The 19,953-nt window shown below is 33.3% G+C and overlaps 2 protein-coding genes across 3 annotated transcripts; one reads left to right on the forward strand and one right to left on the reverse strand.

Moving 5' to 3' along the window:
* Window positions 1-847: 847 nt before the first annotated feature.
* On the reverse strand, window positions 848-1,693 carry LOC130817742 (uncharacterized). The gene is made up of 2 exons (XM_057683602.1): window positions 1,220-1,693; window positions 848-1,138 (listed from the first exon to the last, which is right to left on the reverse strand). Exons 1-2 carry the CDS (start codon window positions 1,691-1,693, stop codon window positions 848-850), a joined length of 765 nt encoding a protein of 254 aa, XP_057539585.1.
* An 11,933-nt stretch (window positions 1,694-13,626) lies between these two features.
* Window positions 13,627-18,397, forward strand: LOC130818827 (eukaryotic translation initiation factor 4G-like). Of its 2 annotated transcripts, XM_057685057.1 has the most exons (7): window positions 13,627-13,994; window positions 14,221-14,451; window positions 14,747-14,877; window positions 14,973-15,040; window positions 15,143-15,199; window positions 16,250-16,485; window positions 16,561-18,397. In XM_057685057.1, the coding sequence occupies exons 2-7, from the start codon at window positions 14,276-14,278 to the stop codon at window positions 17,864-17,866; spliced, it is 1,974 nt and encodes a 657-aa protein (XP_057541040.1). In that variant the 5' UTR covers window positions 13,627-13,994; window positions 14,221-14,275; the 3' UTR covers window positions 17,867-18,397. The 2 variants fall into 2 exon arrangements, with proteins under 2 accessions (XP_057541040.1, XP_057541039.1); XM_057685056.1 differs by having other exon boundaries at window positions 16,250-18,397.
* Window positions 18,398-19,953: the final 1,556 nt, after the last annotated feature.

Below are 19,953 nucleotides of genomic sequence, written 5' to 3' on the forward strand. Positions count from 1 at the left end.
GGAACAGGAATTACTACTGAAGAAACTGCTACTTTAGGGAACAACGGTTATTAAGGAACAGTGGTTATCAGGGTATAGCGGTTACTGATTGCCTTAACCGTTTGTTTGATTTATTCAAAGGCTGAAGTATTAACCGTTTTGTGATTCATTCAGCATCATTCATTGATCCATGACTAAGGATAATGGGTTGGAATATATTTCTATTTTTAGAAATTTATTTTATTATAAATAAGCTAACTAGCTCGGTTTTAAAAAAAGAAATAAACGCATGCTTTGAGAGAAAAATAATTTTTGCGTTTGATTTTGAAATTCTACAAGTAATATTTTGTGTTTTTAAATTGCCAATTAATTCATAATATTTACTTGTGCAACTCTTTGATTTATTTTAGAGAATTTCTATCATTTTTGTAAGGGATTTTGAGAGTTTATGTAATTAGACTCGAGTGAGTCTAAGGGGGAAGTTAGATAGCTTTTAGTGAAGCTAGAGAGGATTAGCTTATTGTAAAGCTAAGTTTGTTGCTTTGAGTAAAGCAATTAGAGAGTGAAGAGTTGGCCTAGTTGTTTCGCTTCGAGTGAAGTAAGGTGTTTATTGTAATTGTAACTAATTGCCTTAAACATAGTGAAGTTGTTAGAAATCCCAAGTGGTCGTGGTTTTTCCTTTTGTTTAGGCCCAAAAGGTTTCCACGTAAAATCGTGTGTCTCTCTTATTATTTTGCTCTTAGTTTAAGCTTTATTTATTTTGAATAATTCCGCAAAAAACAGGGCACAATCGCTTAAACTTGCAACAACAACAATTCACCCCCCCTCTTGTTGCTGTTCCCGTTCCTAATTGAATCAACATAAAATTTCAATCTTCTTGTGGAAGATCATCGAGATTAATTATACCATCAGATAAAAATTGACGTGCTGCATCTATAAGTTCTTGAGGAATTTCTAGTTGTCTTAGCAACATACCCAACCTGTCTAATCTTTGTTTTCCAATGTGTGGATTCTTGTAATTATTACCACCTCTAGCTTTCAACACCTCTATCATGCATAGTTGATATTCTATCCACGTGTAGTTCAAAAGTTTTGGTTCAAAAGTGTCGTATGCATCATTGACCGCCTTGATCAAATCTTTGAGGTCTTTCAGGAATGACTTGAATTGAATTGATTATAATGCACTAAACAAACCCAAATCTAAGATGTTCATATGTGGACTGGATGCCGGTTGACAAACTAGTCTTATGTTAAATCCATCTTTGTTGGCTTCTTCATTGAATGCTTGATCATTTGTTAAAATATATAGCTTGACATTATCTTGTTGAATCCAAATATCTTTGACTCCATTTGTTGGCCATTTCAATCTGATTGTTGGTAGAACTTCATTGATTAGTTTTTCTCGAATAACATCTCGTGTAACTTTTGTTATTGCTCTTAGCTGTGGTGTACCTGCTGGTTTCCTTTCTAACCTTCTCATTGCATAATAAGTCTCTGTGAATGGAAAAATTCCTATTTTTCCATCCCACAACACTTCTCTATTAGTACTAATTTGAGGTCTTGCAACAGCTGCTATAAACATTACTTTACCTATGAAATTTTTGTTTTTCACACACCTATATGGTTCTTCCTCTTCCCAAGGGAATAAATAGTACCTTTGAGTTTCCCTACTCATGTAGAACCATTTTTCATCGATGTGTACAACATTATACATCAAACTGAACTTTAGTAGGTTGTCTACAGTAGGTGGACAGTTTAGAAGGGGAGGAGAGCAAAAGAAGGCAATAAACTGAACTTTACTGTGTTGTAATGGTGGTGGGAAAATCTTATGTTTTGGTGCGAAAATCTTTTTTTGGGGGGAATTCAATGTGAAATCAGTTTTTGTAATCTAGAATCAGTTTTTAGTTCACCTAACGAGCTATTTTTTTTTTCCTTCTTCAATTAACAATAATAAAATACTATAGTCTATAAAGTAAAGCACCAGCTACATTGTAGCTCAGCCATCTTTTATTAAGAAGTGTGCCCATGCAATTTGTAGCAAGAAAAACAGAACAGAGGAAGTATATAAGATCTAATAAAAAAAAGCCCTATAAAAAAGCCCTATAGATCTAATAATCATATCATATAATATCTAATAAAAAAAAGGCGAATTAGGTGTTTGAAAAGGGAGATTCGGATTGGAAATTTTAAGATATATGTCATGTGTAATTTTTCTATTGGATTATTTAAAGTAACTGATGAGGAAATAGATTATGATCAAGACATTCGTTGATATACCTTGCTTCTGTTTACTATTGTATCATTATGTTATTTTTAGTTTCTGCTTTCTAACTAATGGTTAGTTATTTTATTTCTTAACCTTGGTTACTTTGTTACATGCTTGTTATATTAGGATCCTACATAAAAAGGTTCCTTCCTGTACATTTTATCATCTAATAATAATGTTTTAGTTCTTTTTCTACTGTCTTCCTAATACCCTTAACTTCCTAATTCTATCAAAGCCAAATTCCCGTATTCTATCATGGTATCAGACGCAGGTATTATTACCTAATTTTTCCATCCCTTCAGTTTTTTTCTTTGCCAAGAACTATTTTCTTTATTCTTCTTCTTTATCTCTTCATCTCACATGGAACTCCTACCAGATACTCGTCCTACTAATGTGATTAATCATACCACTAAAACAGCAAATAATCCTAACCAAGATCCAAGTAGTGTTTACAATTTACACTCTTCGGATTCCGCTAGCATAAAATTGGTTTCGGTTGTGTTTGATGGCACTTGTTTTAGTGATTGGAAGAGGTCCATGGTTATAAGCCTTGATGCAAAAAATAAAATTTCTTTTGTTGATGGTAGTTTACCCCAACCTCTTGATGGATCTTCAGACGAACGGGCATGGAAACAATGCAATAACATGGTGATAGGTTGGATCATTACTTCTTTGGAGAGGCATAACGCAAAAAGTATCATGTATTTCAAAACCGCCATTGCCATTTGGAATGATCTTGAGGCTTGATTTGGTAACCCATCTTCATCTCAAATGTATAGGCTACAAGAGCAACTCCCCAACACCTCTCAAAAACACATTATGAGTGTTGCTGAATACTTTACTAGAGTAAGATCTTTATGGGATAAAATAGATGAACTTAGACCTTCACCTCTTTGTACTTGAAACCCCACCACAAACTTCATCAAGATTCAACAGGATCAAAGAGTTATGATATTCTTGATGAAATTAGATCTTCAATTTAATCAAGTCAGATCTAACCTTCTCATGCATAAAGATCTTCTTGATGTTAGTGAAGTTTATCGGATGCTGTTACAAGAGGAAAGTCACAAGGATCACAGTAAAAATCAAACTCCTATGGAACCTATGGCATACGGTACTGATAAATGGAAGACTCCTCACCATGGCAAGACCAACAATAATAACAGAAAACCAAGTTATTTTTGTGACCACTGCAAGATTGCAGGACACAACATCAATAGGTGTTTGAAAATTCATGGTTACCCTAATAAGACTAAATGAACTCCCAGCAAAAATATGCAGCTCTTGTTCACAATGAGGACTGTACAGATGCCACAAGTCTTGGTAATCAATTAGGCTTAACACATGAGCAATATACTAATCTCATTTCTCTTCTTGACAGAAAAGAACCCCCTATTGCTGAACCACCAGTTGTATTCGAAAGTTCTACTAATCTTGCAGGTTCTTTCTTTTTATCTACTAATTTTTGTAATACTCAATGGATTGTAGATAGCGGTTCAACTGATCACATTTGCAATGACTTAACTTTTTTCACAAACATCAAAGACATTTCTCCTGCTCACCATAAAATCACCACACCAGATGGTACTAAACATGGAATTAGTAAAAAAAGGAGATGTTGAATTATGTGCTGGAATATTACTCAAAGATGTTCTTTTTGTGCCTACTTTTTATTTCAACCTTATATCTGTATATAAGATTTGTATTAATATGGCTGTCACTATCACTTTTTCTCAACACTTTTGTTTTCTACAAGATTGTTTAAAGAAAATCTTTTTTCAACTTGGTGATAATAACCAAGGCTTGTATTATACAGTGGTTCAAAAGACTTTTTCTTCTCCCAAGAGTCGTGTGTGTCAACCTCACACTAGTCTTGTGTCCTCCAAAACTATGTTTGAACATGCTAAGCTATGGCATTTCAGATTGGGTCATACACCTTTCTCAAAGCTTAAAGCACTTTTTCCGGATATTGATACAAAAGGCATTAAAGACTCATTGATTTGTACTATTTGCCCTGCTTCAAGACAAACTAGGCTCCCTTTTCATGATAGCTACATAAAGACTAGTCTTATTTTTAATCCTCTTCATATTGACATATGGGGTCCATACCCTCATAAAACACATAATGGTTGTGATTTTTTCTTAACAATTGTGGATGGTTTTTTTAGTCTAATAACTTGGTTGTATTTGCTGAAAAATAAATCAGATTGTGTTGATATGATCACACACTTGTTTGCTTTTATAAAAAATCGTTTAATGCGTGTATTAAAAGCGTTCGAACTGACAATGCTAAAAGTTATGTGAATGTCGTATGTTCACTCTTTTTCAACAGTTAGGTATTGAACACCAAAAAAGTTGTAGGACCACTCCCCAACAAAACGGAGTGCTTGAATGCGAGCAAAAACATCTTTTAGAAACGGCTAGGGCTTTGTTTTTCCAATCTAATGTTCCACACAATTTTTGGGGTGAATGTGTTATGTGTGCTGCTTATATTATTAACCGTCTACCTCTTAAATGTTTAAACAATCTTTCACCTTACCAAAAATTTTTGGAAAACCACCTAATAACGCTTACTTACGAGCCTTTGGTTGTCCTTGCAACATGTCTACACTCAAAAATGGCCGACCAAAATTTGCAGCAAGAGCCAACCCTTGTGTCTTCCTAGGCTACCCCTATGCTCAAAAAGCATACAAAGTGTTTGAACCAAAGTCTTTCAAAGATGTTGCACACACGAAGTTTGGCAATCTGCAATGCAAAAGGAACTTCAGGCTTTGAATGATAATAACACTTGGGATCTAGTACCTTTGCCTAGTGGTAAAAAATCCATTGGTTCTAAATGGGTTTACAAAGTCAAGCTTCGCTCCGATGGTAGTTTGGAGAGATACAGGGCCAAACTCGTTGCCAAAGGTTTTCATCAAAAACATGGTATTGACTTCCAAGAGACATTCTCTTCAGTTGTTCGATTCACTACTGTCAGATGCCTTATTGCTTTGGCTGTCAGTCGCCACTGGCCCTTATTTCAACTCGATTTCAACAACAACTTTCTTCATAGCGATCTCTATGAGGATGTGTATATGCAAATTCCTAATGGTTTGAATTGTCCTCCTCATTTGGTTTGTAAGATAAAAAAATCTCTCTACGGGCTTAAGCAAGCTTCAAGACAATGGTTCTCTAAGCTCACAACTGAACTTTTCACTCAAGGGTATACACAATCGAAAAATGATTTTTCAGTTTTCACCAAGAGAACGGATACTTCTATCACTATATTGGTTGTTTATGTTGATGACATCATCATCATGGGAATAACATCTCAATAATACTATCCACTAAAGCCCATCTACATAAAATCTTTTGAATCAAAGATTTAGGAAAACTCAATTATTTTCTTAGGTTTGAAGTCACTTATACTGATGATGATCTTGTTCTGAGCCAAAGAAAATTTACTCATAATCTATTACATGATTCTGGTTTCGATTCCTTCAAATTAGTTGTCACACCCTTACCTCTAAACCTCAAACAATCCAATGATTCCCCTCTATTTTCCAACCTTGCCCTCTATCGATCTCTCATTGGTAAACTGAATTTTCTCACTAATACCCCTCCCGACCTTTCTTTTTCCATTCAAGCTCTAAACCAGTTTATGCAAAATCCCGCACAAAACCATTTCAAGGCCTTAACACATACCTTAAACTATGTTTTTGCCACATCCGGCCAAGGTATTCTCCTCAAGGGTAGTGACTCTCTAAAGCTTTAAATGTACTCTGACTCTGATTGGGGTGCATTTTTAGACACGCGACGCTCAGTGACCAGTTATGTTATACTTTTTGGTAACTCGCCTATCAACTGGAAGTACAAGAAACAATGCACCGTTTCTAAGTGCTCTTCTGAAGCGGAATATAGAGCAATGCCAACAGTAGCTTCAGAGATTACATAGATTGTTCGTTTGCTAGAAGAATTTGATGTTCAAAATTTAAAGCCATTGACACTTGAGTGTGATAACAAATCGGCTATACAAATGGCTCAAAATCTAGTTCTTCACCACCATACAAACATATTGCCATTGACTGCCATTTTACACGCAAGAAGGTTCTTGAAGGATTGCTTGAACTACGATATGTTCCCACTAATGAACAATTGGCCGATGTCCTGACAAAAATTATTCCTTCACATCAGCTACAACTAGGGATGGCAATGGGTATTGGACCCGACCCGGATCCGTGAATCCGTATCCGTTTTCACGGATCTGTTCCTAAAAATTTGGACCCGAAAATCCTGGTCGGATCCGAATCCTTTCAAATTTCACGGACCCGGACCCGTGGATCTAGAGGAGTCGTTTTTAATTTAATATACATTAAATATACTGGGCTTAAATTGGAATTTGAGCTATTTGAAAGCCCAACATATATTGCAACTCCCTTCCACTGATGCAATCTGAAATCTAAAAAATAAATCCCCCATTTGCAATTATATTAAATATACTTTAATGTATTCGTTCGGTATTTTCAAGATAATTTTAAGTTGTATAATTTTTTTTGGTGATCAATCGTGAAATTATATATATTATTATCATTAGTCAATGAATATAGCTTTATGGCGATCTCAATACGATCCAAAATTACACAAAAGATAAAAAATAAGTCAGACTTGTTTTGGACCCGAATTCGGTACTGGATTCCCAGTATCCACGTATCCGGATATAGGTATTGAAAAATTAGACCTGCGGATCCAGGTTCGGATCTGGGTCATGCTCTTGAAAACGAATCTGGATCCGGGTCCACTTGGACCCGATCTAGATCTGACCCGTTGCCATCCCTAGCTACAACGGTTGATATCCAAGCTTGGTATGACTGCCATCACCCTACACTTGAGGGGTGATGATGAAGATATAGATTATGATCAAGACATTCGTTGACATAACTTGCTTCTGTTTACTATTGTATCATTGTGTTATTTTTAGTTTCTGCTTTCTAACTAATGGTTAGTTATTTTATTCCTTAACCTTGGTTAGTTAGTTACATGTTTGTTATATTAGGATCCTATATAAAAGGGTTCCTTCCTGTACATTTTATCATCTAATAATAATGTTTTAGTTCTTTTGTCTACTGTCTTCCTAATACTCTTAACTCTCTAATTCTATTAAAGCCAAATTCCCTAATTTTATCAGTAACTGAATTAAATAGCTGATCAGTTGACATCAATTAAAGTTTTGACAATCAATCAATATTTATCTTGTTAAATTTACTAATTTAGTTATAGAAATTATTTCAACTAATTAAATACTCTAACCTTTAAATTGACTAAGGGAATAAAAATAATAAATTAAGAATCGTTTCGGTGATATTGACAAATTTAAAATTATAAATTAGGGAATCTAATATTAATCATATATCTTTTAATAAATTACTGCTAGAGAAATTTGAAAACAGAATAAAGTAAGAAATGTTTAAATTAGATTTAATAATTTATTAAGATTTAGACTGATTTAGTTATATAAATTATTTCAACAACTCATCATATCATACAATTTAATAAAAAGACTGAAAAATCACACGTGTCATTCTTTTGGAACCACACTAGATGAAAGAATTTTATTGATTGATATTAGCTTAAGTGGCAAATAAAATTAATCAACATGTTATTTATTTTAATCATCTACAAACTATTTTAATTTATTTCACATATTAAAATATCATATCACCCTATTTTAACAATTATTATTTACTATTTCATCTTTAGTATATAGTATATAGTATATAGTATATTTATTATTACATGTTTTTGAAAATTATATTTATATATATCTTCATACTAAGAATTTCGTGCATTGCACGAGGTTTTATATTATTTGATTAAATATAACCTTCTCTTTGTTTGGTATGTTAATGAGTATAATTTGAGAATTGTAATATCTCTTGCTTGGTAAGGGGAAATGGGATTGGAAAAAAAAAAAAAAAAAACTTTACAAATTTACCCATTTTATACATAATTTGAGACTTGTAATATCTCATGTTTGATTTGTAAAATTTACCAATTATGAGGGTATACTTTTAATAATCTTCATCCAATTCCCACTCATCTAATACCAACCCCCTTGGTAATAAATCGATGGCAATTGATTAACATTTTATCTCATTTTCAATCTTAATTTTAATCTCATTATCATAAAACAAACATAAGATATTTATCTTTTAGGATTTTTATTCCCATTCCCACCCTCTAATCCCTCCCACACCAAATACACCCTAACCTCTCTACCTGGTGGTGTTTCTCTATATGATTTGATACAATTAAGACTAGTGTGAGCTTAATCTAAATTGGAATTATACTAATGTTGTGAAAGGTTTATTATTGGATTCTGGCCTTCTTTTCAACTGACCTAATGTATCGAATATGCACACGTTAATAAACGTTAGACGAGCTGGAATTTGACTCTGAGAATCACCTTCAACGCTTAAGTTTGTATTAATCCCTAGTGAGATAACTAGGTAGCTCAATCTCAAGTGTCCAATGACATTAACTTGTAGAACTTGTGTTGGTGGTAAATCAATTCAATTTCTCCTCTAATGTTCTACCTCCCAATTGTTGTCAAATAAATATGTGAATATATACCAACAAAAAGGGGGAAATATACAAAAAGCTTAGTCTTGGTGTGATCTCGAAATAAGCACACCTACCAACCAGGCTACCAACCCACAAAAAAAATACTCACATGCAAACCACCCCTACCAAAACCCACTCACCTAATAAGCAACTCTCATATCGCTAGATACCTTCCCAAATGCTCTAAATATAATGTTTTTTACAACTTTCGAAACAGAGTGATGAGTCACCGCAAAAATATTTTGATTACGCTGAAGCTAAATCCCATTGATCATTTCTGTCCAGCATATAACAATTAGCTTCGCTTTTTTGTCTTCTTTCGGTTTAGCTTTGCCATAAACTTGACTTCTTCTTCCCAATACCTAACTTTTCATGGACTATCAAGGAAACTAAAGACTCCTTTCGAACTTTTTTGGCATTGGAACAGTAAAAAAGAAGATGATGGATGGACTTAGACCCCCATCGCATAAGGCACAATCTATCCCACAGTCTTCTATCTATCTACTGACACGGTCTTATATGGACAATCTATTCTAAAGTGCTAGCCACGTAATGAATCTGGCACCTTGAGTAGCTCTATTCCTGATCATGATGTTCCCCCAATTGACCTTTTCTTCTCCTGCTATCAAGATCTCATATATTGTTCTAATGGAGAAAACTCCTTCCTTGGCAACTGGATCCCAACCTCTCAGAATTGATAAAAGCTCTTTTTATTTGATGATTTTTTTATAGCTTTAAGAGGCATGAATAGAAACTTTACCTGATTGAATCTCTTGGTTCTTCATATAATAGTTGTGGACCCATATCATCTAGAGATTGTCTTTTTTGTTCGCAATATTTCAAAGATGATTCAACATAGCCGCTTTGTTCCATCTGTACATGTCTCTCAAATTTAACCACCCATAGAGAAAGGGAGGACCATCCTATCCCAAGCCACAGCCGCCTTGCGAGAAATACCATCTTGGCCTGTCCAAATGAAGAATCGACACAAGTCTTAAACCATTTTGATGAGCTTTTTTGGGAGATAGAAGATCTGAGCCCAAATATTTTTAATATGCCTAATGACTTACCGCACTACCCTCCCTATGTCGATCTTGAACTAAAACAAAAGCTGCATAACTAATTCATTGTATAAAGGGATATTTTACATAGTTGCAACGAACTTTTGCGAAAGGTTAGTAGTAGCAAATCTTAAAAGAAAATTCCACAAAATAGCATTATACTTCTGGAATTTAAGCTGTCGTAACATTAATGCCCAAAAAGCATTAGATTATACGTTAAAGTGAAATTTTGTTTTTACCCTATCTTCTTTCCATCTTTTTCTTCCATCTATGTTCTTTCATCCATTGCCAAGGACCTCAAATGTTCCATCTCCAAAGTTCTCTTAGAAGTTCCATCTCTAAACGTTAGATTTGTTCAAATTGATTCATGTAGATTACTGAACTGCCACACTTCTATACTAATTTAAACTAATCCAAAAGTGTTCTCTTGCCATCTTGTGGGTAGTGAATTACGTAGTTCTTGTCACTTCCCCATGAAACCCCCTATTATTAATTAATTGGACATTTAACCTTCCATTATGCATACTTGATTCACATAAATGTTCAAACCATAAAAAAAATTAAGATTTAATTTAATATTCTTTTTTCCCTGAATTTCTCAAACATTATCAAAATCAGTTCTCAATATCCCTTCATTTCTGCTTTCATAGTACTTTTAATTCTCACATAAATCAAATCATATTAATAAATCACTTACAATTTGAATTTATAGTAGTAAACAAATCAACTAAGATTTGTCTTCTAAGAGAACTTCTAAACACACATCATCTAATGCATTTCACACAACACTCTTCAGTTTAACATGATCTAACATTTTTTGTCTTCTAAGAGAACTTTGAAGATGGCACATTTGGGGTCCCAGGTCATGGATGATTGATGAAAGAAGATAGATGGAAGAAGAAGTTGAAAAGAAGACAAAGGTTAAAAACGAAATTTCACAACTTAACGTATAATCTAGTGTTTTTTAGACATTATTGTTACGGAAGCTTTAATTCCAAAAGTACAATGCTAATTTGTGGAATTTTTTTGAGATTTGCTACCTCTAACCTTTTTGCAAAAGTTCGTTGCTACCATGTAGAATATCCATTATATTAATTAAATTTGAATTTTGCAAAAACAACCAAATTCTTTTTTTTTTTTTTAATTTTTAAAAATGATTTTAATTAAAGAAAGAGAAGTAGGCTTACATATTTATGTGTACTAAATCACATTTTTTTATAAAAAAATTAATATAAATGAATTCCTGATAATTCTATTATCCATTCCGAATTAAATCGGATTTCCGAGTTTTATATATCTATATTTATTTTTCAAACCTGAACTATATCATGAGTTTCACTATCCGAAAAACCGAATATCTGGAGACAAGTTCATATTATTAGCCTCTTCTCTAATTTGTCACTTTAAATTTATAAGTGATCACTTTAAGATTATAGGTGACTTTAAAACTGTAAGTGATCATTTAAGGTTATAAGTGATCACTTTAAGATACTAACTGTACATTTGGCTAACATTCTTTATTTATATCAAAAAAGAAAGGAAAAAATACAATAAATTACCTAATGTATAGTAATTTTTGCAAAAAAAATTTACCTAATCTATTCTTTTTTTTTACAAAAAACTATTTTATATGACCCCAAACTAGAGGTGGTCATTCGAGTTATCAAATCAATTTCGGGTCAAGAGTTTCAGGTCGGTTCAAAATCAAGTCATGTGTTTGCATTGATTTTTTCACTATTTTAAATTCATTTTTAAGTTGAGACAAGTCGGGTTCGATTCCAATAAAATCAGGTAACTATTGGATCACCGGGTCTATATTAAACACCTATACCGCAAATGTTTGCAAAACACTACTGTTTGACAGATACCGTTGTTGACCATTAAGTGGAGGTTTTAGTTAATTACGTGTTTGACACGTGATGCCACTAATTGAACCTTAGGTAACGAAATTTTCACTCTCCTAAGCTTATTTCCCCGCTCGAGAGAGATCAAGAGACTAATTTAATTCTTAAAAGGAGTGCGTGACCAAAGAGTCCCTCAACTCGAGAGAGACCAAGAGGAGAATTTAATTCTTAAAATTTATAATTATTTATGTATAATAAATATTACAAAATTTTGATATTAATAATCTTTGTAATGATACGAATCAAACAAAATCCCACTTGACTATATTTTAACTTATAGATCAAAAATTAATTACAAATTAATAAATGAATAGTGCAATATATCTAATGTTTCGTAATTTGTAACAGAATTAGTAAGTAAATTTCTTCTCATTTATTGATCATTTCCAATAACCTCTATAATTATTTACAACAAGTCTTGTGTGAGATCGTCTCATCGTGAGACGGGTGCATACAAAAGCCTATAAGAAACAATTATTTTGTAAAAGGGAAAATTACTTTTAAAATTCTAACTTTGTGTGATTTTATTACAAAAATTCCAACTTTAAATTAATATTTGAAACTCCAAACTTTGATGGCAATTTACTTATAAAGTCTTAAATGACCTACAAATGGTAAAACAAGTTAACTACGATTTATTTATTTCACAATTCTTAAAATAACAAAAAAGGAAAAATCCCTAAAAGTGACCCCCATTAACCCCTAGAACAAGTGGTGGTCGTGTTGGGTCTTGCCACCCCCTTAACTGTCCCACTCAGCTTCGCCGCCGATCAAGATCATCCTCTGTCCTCCACTGTTGACACGTTATCAACCCAAACACTAACATCATTGTACCCCACCAACAAAACTACCCAACATTACAAGTACTTTCTCCCCAACGATCATCAAACTGATCCAATCCAACTCTTTATTCACTTCTTCACTTTCTGTAAAGAGAAAGAGAAGTTCCTCCTTTCACACTCCCACACAATCCAATTCAAACTAACCCATCTTTTGCGATCAATATCATTATTTAATTTTTCTTAGGTATTATAAGTAAATTTATAAATTTTTATTATTAAAAGAATTTGAGAATTCATATATTATTCTTGTAATGGTTGTAGAAAGGAAGGATAAAAGTATGACCTTAAAGTAGAAGCAACATTGGGTGATTTTAATAACTTTGTATTTGTGGTATTGTGGTATTTATGAGAAGTTACGAAAAAGTGATTTTGTGATGGTGTAAGTTATGGTTACAGTTTGTTAAAGGAGTTGATGTTGGTTTTGTGGTGGTCGCTTATGGTGAGTTGGTAGCAATTGTGGTCAAATAGAAGGTTATGCAAGGATTAGGGTAGGAGAGGTGATGGCTAAGAGTGGAGGAACTAGAACCATAGTAGAGAGGGGAAAAGGGACAGGGTTGTAGAATTTTCTTTTCTTTTTTTTTTGTTAAAAAAATTTTTTAGATTAAAAATATAAGCACATGATGATACAAGGACAAATAAAAAGAAGACATAATAGTACTTTAACCTTCTATACTGGTCAACATTAGGTCAAGTAGTTTAGAATTAAATTGCCATCAAAGTTTAAAGTTTTAAATATTAATTCAAAGTTGGGATTTTTAGAATAATATCACGCAAAGTTGTGATTTTTAAAAGTAATTTTTCCTTTTTAAATTACTTTGGACAAATTCGATTGAAGTAGTCTCATGGTCAGACGATTTCAATAAAAAATTAGTGTATTATTATTATTATTATTATTATTATTATTATTATTAATGAACCTAATTTACTTAGAAAAACGATTAGTTGCATGACTGATTGAGTCTAGTCTATTTGTCTTTCTTAATAAAATTTTATTCGACTGTTCTTCAACAGGCTTCAGTGTAAAATCAACGCCAAGTTAAATTTCCTCAAAAGCATCAGATTCCTGGAATTCCCATTTAGTATAATCTTGTTTTATGTCCTTTTACATCTTCTTTCTACCCATTTTGATTTTTTTCTTTATTTCTACTACTTCCTTAGTCGTCTGGGTTTTCTTTTACTACTGCTTTAATACTTTTTTCCCATTATTTTCATTTTTTTCTGGGTGCTTGTAGTAGTTTTGTACTATTATATTATATCATACACTTCAATTCTTTTAGTTAAGAAACCCATTTGATTCCCTGTTTTTGTCAAAGTTTTCATTTGCACACACTCACTCTCGCAGGTACTTCTACTCCCCTTTTCTGTCTGTTTTTTGCAGTATTTTTTTTAATAGTTTCAATATCTTCTGTATTCTTTTTTTTTTTTTTTTTTTGTGCAAAATATCTTCTGTATTCTTAATCGTTTGATATCATGTAATTTTCCATGATTATTTGTTTATTGAGTTTTATGGTTGATTTTAATACTTTATTTATTCTTGATTGAGTTTTGATTTGGTGATCTTATTCCAGATTATATACCGAGAAGACATTCTTATTTTATAGTGGTGAAGGTTTTTGAGAGTCTATGTCCCTCAATCAATCAAAGTTTGGTAAGAACGAGTCACAGTTTAGAAAAGCAGGTGGTGGACGATCTTGTTCTGGCTCTGGTGGTCAGCAAAGGCCTTTTTTTGGTGGTCGTCGACGAGGTGGTGTTGGCCCCCCATCCACTGCCACCAAACCTTATGTTTCTTCTAATCGAAGGTATAGTCTTTTTTTATTAGGAAAAATTGTCAAAATCTACATGTAAAAAGTGAATTTTTATTGAAAAATTACATAAAATATTTTTTTTTGTCAAAAGCTAACTATAAAATGTAGTTTATATGTTAAAATTACCTAGTTACTAGCAAGAGAAGTAGAAAATCTTAAGTGAAATAATTTAATGAGGAGTGAGGATAAATTTTAATCTGTTTATGTGTAGTTTTGAGAATTTTATGTTGTTGAACATTATATTGGTACTGACTCTCTACTTACTTTTATATAAACAATGTATGATTAGTTATAAAAAGGTAGTTAATCCTCAAAGTGGGCAGTCTGGAAGAAATGTGGGACCAGTTAATACTTCAAATTTTAATTCTCAGTCTTCCTCCATGAGCTCAGATTCTGCAATGTCCTCCACCCCATCTAAGGGTATATCCTTGTTTGTGGCTTGATGGCTGATATATTTTTACTGCATTTATACACAAGATCCTTCATTACCCTTCTAAATACATTCCAACTGTCAGGTGATGGAGTTAAGAATTTTCCTCTGCAATTTGGATCCATAAGTCCAAGTTTTTTGAATGGGATGCAGGTTTGTTCTCTCATGCCTCTTGCTTGTCATGGCCCGCATAGATTGCGTCTTCAATGCATGCCCTTTTAGCCTTCTCTAATGTGTTTAATGTTCCTTTTTCAGGTACCTGCTCGAACGAGCTTAACTTCACCTAATTTGGATGAGCAAAAGCGTGATCAGGTACGTCATGACTAGTCTTCCTTGTGCTTGTGTTATCATGTTGAATCATCAATTCGAATGAGCATTATGATGATCATGGATGGTTCTTATAATAGTACAATTTAAATTAGTTTGATAATCAAATGGGTATGTTGCTAAACTCATGCTGGTTGAGAATGAGTGTTGTGCTAATTTTCCAATTATATCTAATTTTTTCTTGAACATTATATGATTTGGATTATATTAATGGTTGGCCACATTGAATAGGTGTGGAAGTAATTGAGTTTTTTGTTTTACAGCCTCCATTTCTTAATGAGGTTGCCACAAATATGTTCACAGGAATCACGAAAAATAGAATCTTTTAAATAGTTGATATATTTTTTTATTGAATTATAAATTTGATGGAGGAAAAGTGAAGACCATAAACTATTAAGATTTAACAAAAAGGTTAGTGGAACAAATATGGGAACCACAACTAATTAATTATAAAATTAGTGGGAAACATGTGAGAACAAAAAGAATATAAAAATGTTAAAATGAAGATAATGGAAGATTTGTGTGGATCAAAAGCATTATTAAAATATTAAAATGAGGATGAATAAGTTTATTTTTATCCAAATTTTGTGATAAAAAATAGAAATTTTTTTTGGAAACAACAAAGAGAATACCAAAAATGACAAATAGAAACTTTTTTAAGGAACTAATGGAGTATTTGACTAGTCTAAAACAATACTAATGTAAGGATGTACCACCGAGCACTTTGTTTTTTTCTTTTTGTTGTGCATGGGATTGGTGATGGAGGGCAATGAGAGGTTGTGATTCGGAACTCAGTTGATCCACGTGAGAAATGCTAAACAACAACTAATTATTTAGGATGCAAGTTTTTTCTCACAAAGCTTTGCTTGAACATTTGATTGACAGAGGTTTCATCTTGTCAAGAAGTTTGGTGGTTACAAAGTACAAATGTCTAGTTGCTTATTGTTAATTTATTACATGCATGAATTGTTGTTTCATTTTGGTTTCTAGCAAAGAGCTACGAATTTTAATAAAAGTTTGATGTCTGCTCCACAGGGTTCTTCCCAAGTGACGCACAGAGCTGAGAACAAGCACGAGATAGGTAAAATATATGTCGAAGAAGAAGCGAAACAGAGGAAGTTGAAGGGTATACTGGATAAGCTGACCCCACAAAACTTTGAGAAGTTGTATAAGCAAGTTAAAGAAGTCAATATTGACAATGTTGTGACTCTGAAGGGAGTAGTTTCTCAGATCTTTGAGAAGGCTTTAATGGAGCCAACATTTTGTGAAATGTATGTAAATTTTTGCATGTGTCTTGCCTCTGAGTTGCCAAAATTAATTGTTGACAAAAAGAAGATGACCTTCAGGCGATTGTTGTTGAACAAGTGTCAAGAAGAATTTGAGAGGGAAGAAAGAGAAGAACAAGAAGTGAATAATGAAGGTGAAGATGAGATTAAGCAATCTGAGGAGCTAAGAGTAGAGATGAGACTCAAAGCTAGTAGACGTAAGTTGGGAAATATAAAATTAATTGGCGAATTGTACAAAAAGAAGATGTTGACTGAAAGAATAATGCACGAATGTATAAAGAAGCTTCTAGGTACATATCAAAATCCAAATGAGAAGAATATCGAGGCATTATGCATATTAATGAGCACAATTGGTGAGATGATTGATCATCCCAAAGACAAGGAGTATATGGATGCCTATTTTGACATCATGGGTCAATTGTCCAACAACATGAAGTTGTCTTCTGGTTTAAGGTTCATGTTAAAAGAAGCTATTGATTTGAGGAAGAATAAATGGCAACAAAGAAGGTTTGATGCTAATTGTTGGCAAAGAGCTACGAATTTTGATAAAGGTTTGATGTTTGCTCCACAGGGTCCTTATCAAGTGAGGCACAGAGCTGATAACAAGTACAAGATAGGTAAAATATATGCCGAAGAAGAAGCGAAACAGAGGAAGTTGAAGGGTATACTGGATAAGCTGACCCCACAAAACTTTGAGAAGTTGTATAAGCAAGTTAAAGAAGTCAAAATTGACAATTCTGTGACTCTGAATGGAGTAGTTTCTCAGATCTTTGAGAAGGCTTTAATGGAGCCAACATTTTGTGAAATGTACGCGAATTTGTGCCAACGTCTTGCTTTTTGGTTGCCAGAATTAAGTGTTGACAATGAGAAGATCACCTTCAGGCGATTATTGTTGAACAAGTGTCAAGAAGAATTTGAGAGGGAAGAAAGAGAAGAACAAGAAGAGAATAAGGCTGATAATGAAGGTGAAGGTGAAGATGAGACTAAGCAATCTGAGGAGCTAAGAGAAGAGATGAGACTCAATGCTAGGAGACGTATGTTGGGAAATATAAGATTAATTGGCGAGTTGTACAAAAAGAAAATGTTGACTGAAAAAGTAATGCACGAATGTATAAAGAATCTTCTAGGTCCATATCAAAATCCAAATGAGAAGAATATCAAGGCATTATGCATATTAATGAGCACAATTGGTGAGAGGATTGATCATCGCAAAGCCAAGCAGAATATGGATGCCTATTTTAATATCATGGCTCAGTTGTCCAACAACATGAAGTTGTCTTCTGGATTAAGGTTCATGTTAAAAGAAGCTATTGATTTAAGGAAGAATAAATGGCAACAAAGAAGGTTTGATGCTGATCGTTGGTAGAGCTACGAATCCTTTTAAGGGTTTCCCTCAAATGAATAGTAAAATCAATGTTGTTCCAATTTCAGATGCATCTCTCACCATTACCCATTTCTTCAGCCTTCTTTTTCCCATTTCATCTGCTTCTTTTCCCCATTTTTGCTTTCCTCATCTTTCTCCATTTCATCTGATTCTTTTCCCATTTCTTCCTGATTAAAGTCTTGTCCCCATTCTTTTTATTTTACATATGTTGAGACATTTCTAATGAATTTGATTTCTTCCGTAATCATTCATCAAAGAAAGATGTTGCTAATTTGGTTAAAAGGAGAAGGGAGAAAAACAATATTTTGCTGCACCGGTTTGCCTATTTGGTAGGAGTTTGATCTTTTTCTTCATTTTTGTTATTTTAATTTAGTGTTTTTTTTACTGATTTTACCTAATTTAGGTTTTTTTTTTTTTTGTATTGTTTTTATTTAATTTTGATGTTATTTGATGGTTGTACATGTTCCAATACTCATATTAATCGTGTATATTTGATAAGAGGCTATTTATTCATGATGCGTAGTTATATTTGGTTTGAGTTTGATTTTTTTCTTTGTTTTGGTTACGTTAATTTAGGTTTTTTCTTTTTTTACTTTTTTTATTAATTTTTTTTACTAAATTTACCTAATTTTGATGTTATTTTTCAAGTGAGGATGATGAAGAAAAGGGATGATGTTTGCTTTTACGTCTTTGATGTTTGTAATATACTTGAATTTATCTAATAAATTGCGTGTTTTGAGATGAGGCTACTTATTTAGTCTGCGTATTTGAATGTTGTTCACTTGAAAATTTGGTTTGCTTGGTTTATAGTGTAGACTTGTGGTATATAAAGCTAAATTGACTTAATTTTCTCAAGTTAGGATTTTATTGCTCCTGCAAGTGCAAAGATACATCAAAATATGTTCAGAGCGAATGCTTGGACGAAGTAGCATGTTGTGAGGTTGTGAGGGTATTCTCGACACACTGATTCTCTTCCATGTGTAGGAAACTAAATTTATGTATTTCTGCTTTGACATTCCAATTTCACTCTTGTTTTCCCATTAATGATTCGAATGTCTAACAACTACATGGATTTATCCTATATGAACCACTATGTACTGGATCATCAATAGTAGTGATGGACATTATATTTGATTGTTTTGTGATATTTTTGTGGTTCCTCACCACCTCCCCAACATTGTAATTTTCTTAGAATTTGAAATTAAGTTTAATATTCATATTTTAAGCTTGTTTTGGGACATTAGACTGTGATAACGCTCTTGTACAGACCTCCTTGCGTATAATAGTGTACCTGCTGTGCATGCAGTAGAGTTGTGCTTGTGTCCCAAATGTATTCCTGACAACTCCCCACAGTAGCATATAACCCTAATAACACTCTACCACCCTCTTACAGCACCCATGCTTCTTCATTGCTATTGTACTCACTGTCCCTTGTTGTGCCCCACAACATCACTTCACACATCCCTATGGCACACATTTACACACCGATTTGCATACCCTGTGCATACACTACACTAATACACACTCCTTCACTCACACACCCACATTACCTAACACCCCATTGCTACCACCTTTTGTTTCTTGCTTTTCCAAGTGATCAGATTTCCTCCAACTAGGATAAAGTATCCTGATGTTGATTTTTTGTCATCTCTATCACCTGCCCAATCTGCATTTGTATTTTTCAGATATCTCAATATTCGCATAACGGCAGTCATGTGATGGATTTGTGGTTTGTGCATGAATCTACTGACTACACCTACTGCATATGCGATATCAGGCCTAGTATGTGAGAGATAAATGAGTTTTCATACCAATCTCTTGTAACGATCATGATCTGTAGGTTTTTCTCCTTCAATTATCTGTAACCCATGGTTTGTTGCGATGGGCGTATCTGCAGGTTTACAGTCAAGCATACCGGTTTCTGCCAAGAGATCTAGGATGTATTTTCGTTGGCTAATGAAAATTCCCTTCTTTGATCGTAGAACTTCAATGCCAAGAAAGTATTTTAGATTTCCCAAGTCTTTCATATCAAATTCACCTGACAGTCTTTCTTTCAATGCCTGTATCTC

Source organism: Amaranthus tricolor, chromosome 7 (genome assembly GCF_026212465.1).
Source record: "Amaranthus tricolor cultivar Red isolate AtriRed21 chromosome 7, ASM2621246v1, whole genome shotgun sequence".
In the NCBI taxonomy this organism is placed as follows: Eukaryota; Viridiplantae; Streptophyta; class Magnoliopsida; order Caryophyllales; family Amaranthaceae; genus Amaranthus; species Amaranthus tricolor.

What these genes read in the sequence shown, in the direction of transcription:
- LOC130818827 (XM_057685056.1), top strand. Translation starts at nt 14,276, where the DNA reads ATGTCCCTCAATCAATCAAAGTTTGGTAAGAACGAGTCACAGTTTAGA. An exon ending in GTCCTCCACCCCATCTAAGG is followed by an intron (nt 14,878 to 14,972) that starts GTATATCCTTGT and finishes TCCAACTGTCAG; the next exon opens with GTGATGGAGTTAAGAATTTT. An exon ending in GTTTTTTGAATGGGATGCAG is followed by an intron (nt 15,041 to 15,142) that starts GTTTGTTCTCTC and finishes TTCCTTTTTCAG; the next exon opens with GTACCTGCTCGAACGAGCTT.
- LOC130817742 (XM_057683602.1), bottom strand. Translation starts at nt 1,693, where the DNA reads ATGTATAATGTTGTACACATCGATGAAAAATGGTTCTACATGAGTAGG. An exon ending in ATGGATTTAACATAAGACTA is followed by an intron (nt 1,139 to 1,219) that starts GTTTGTCAACCG and finishes ATTCAATTCAAG; the next exon opens with TCATTCCTGAAAGACCTCAA.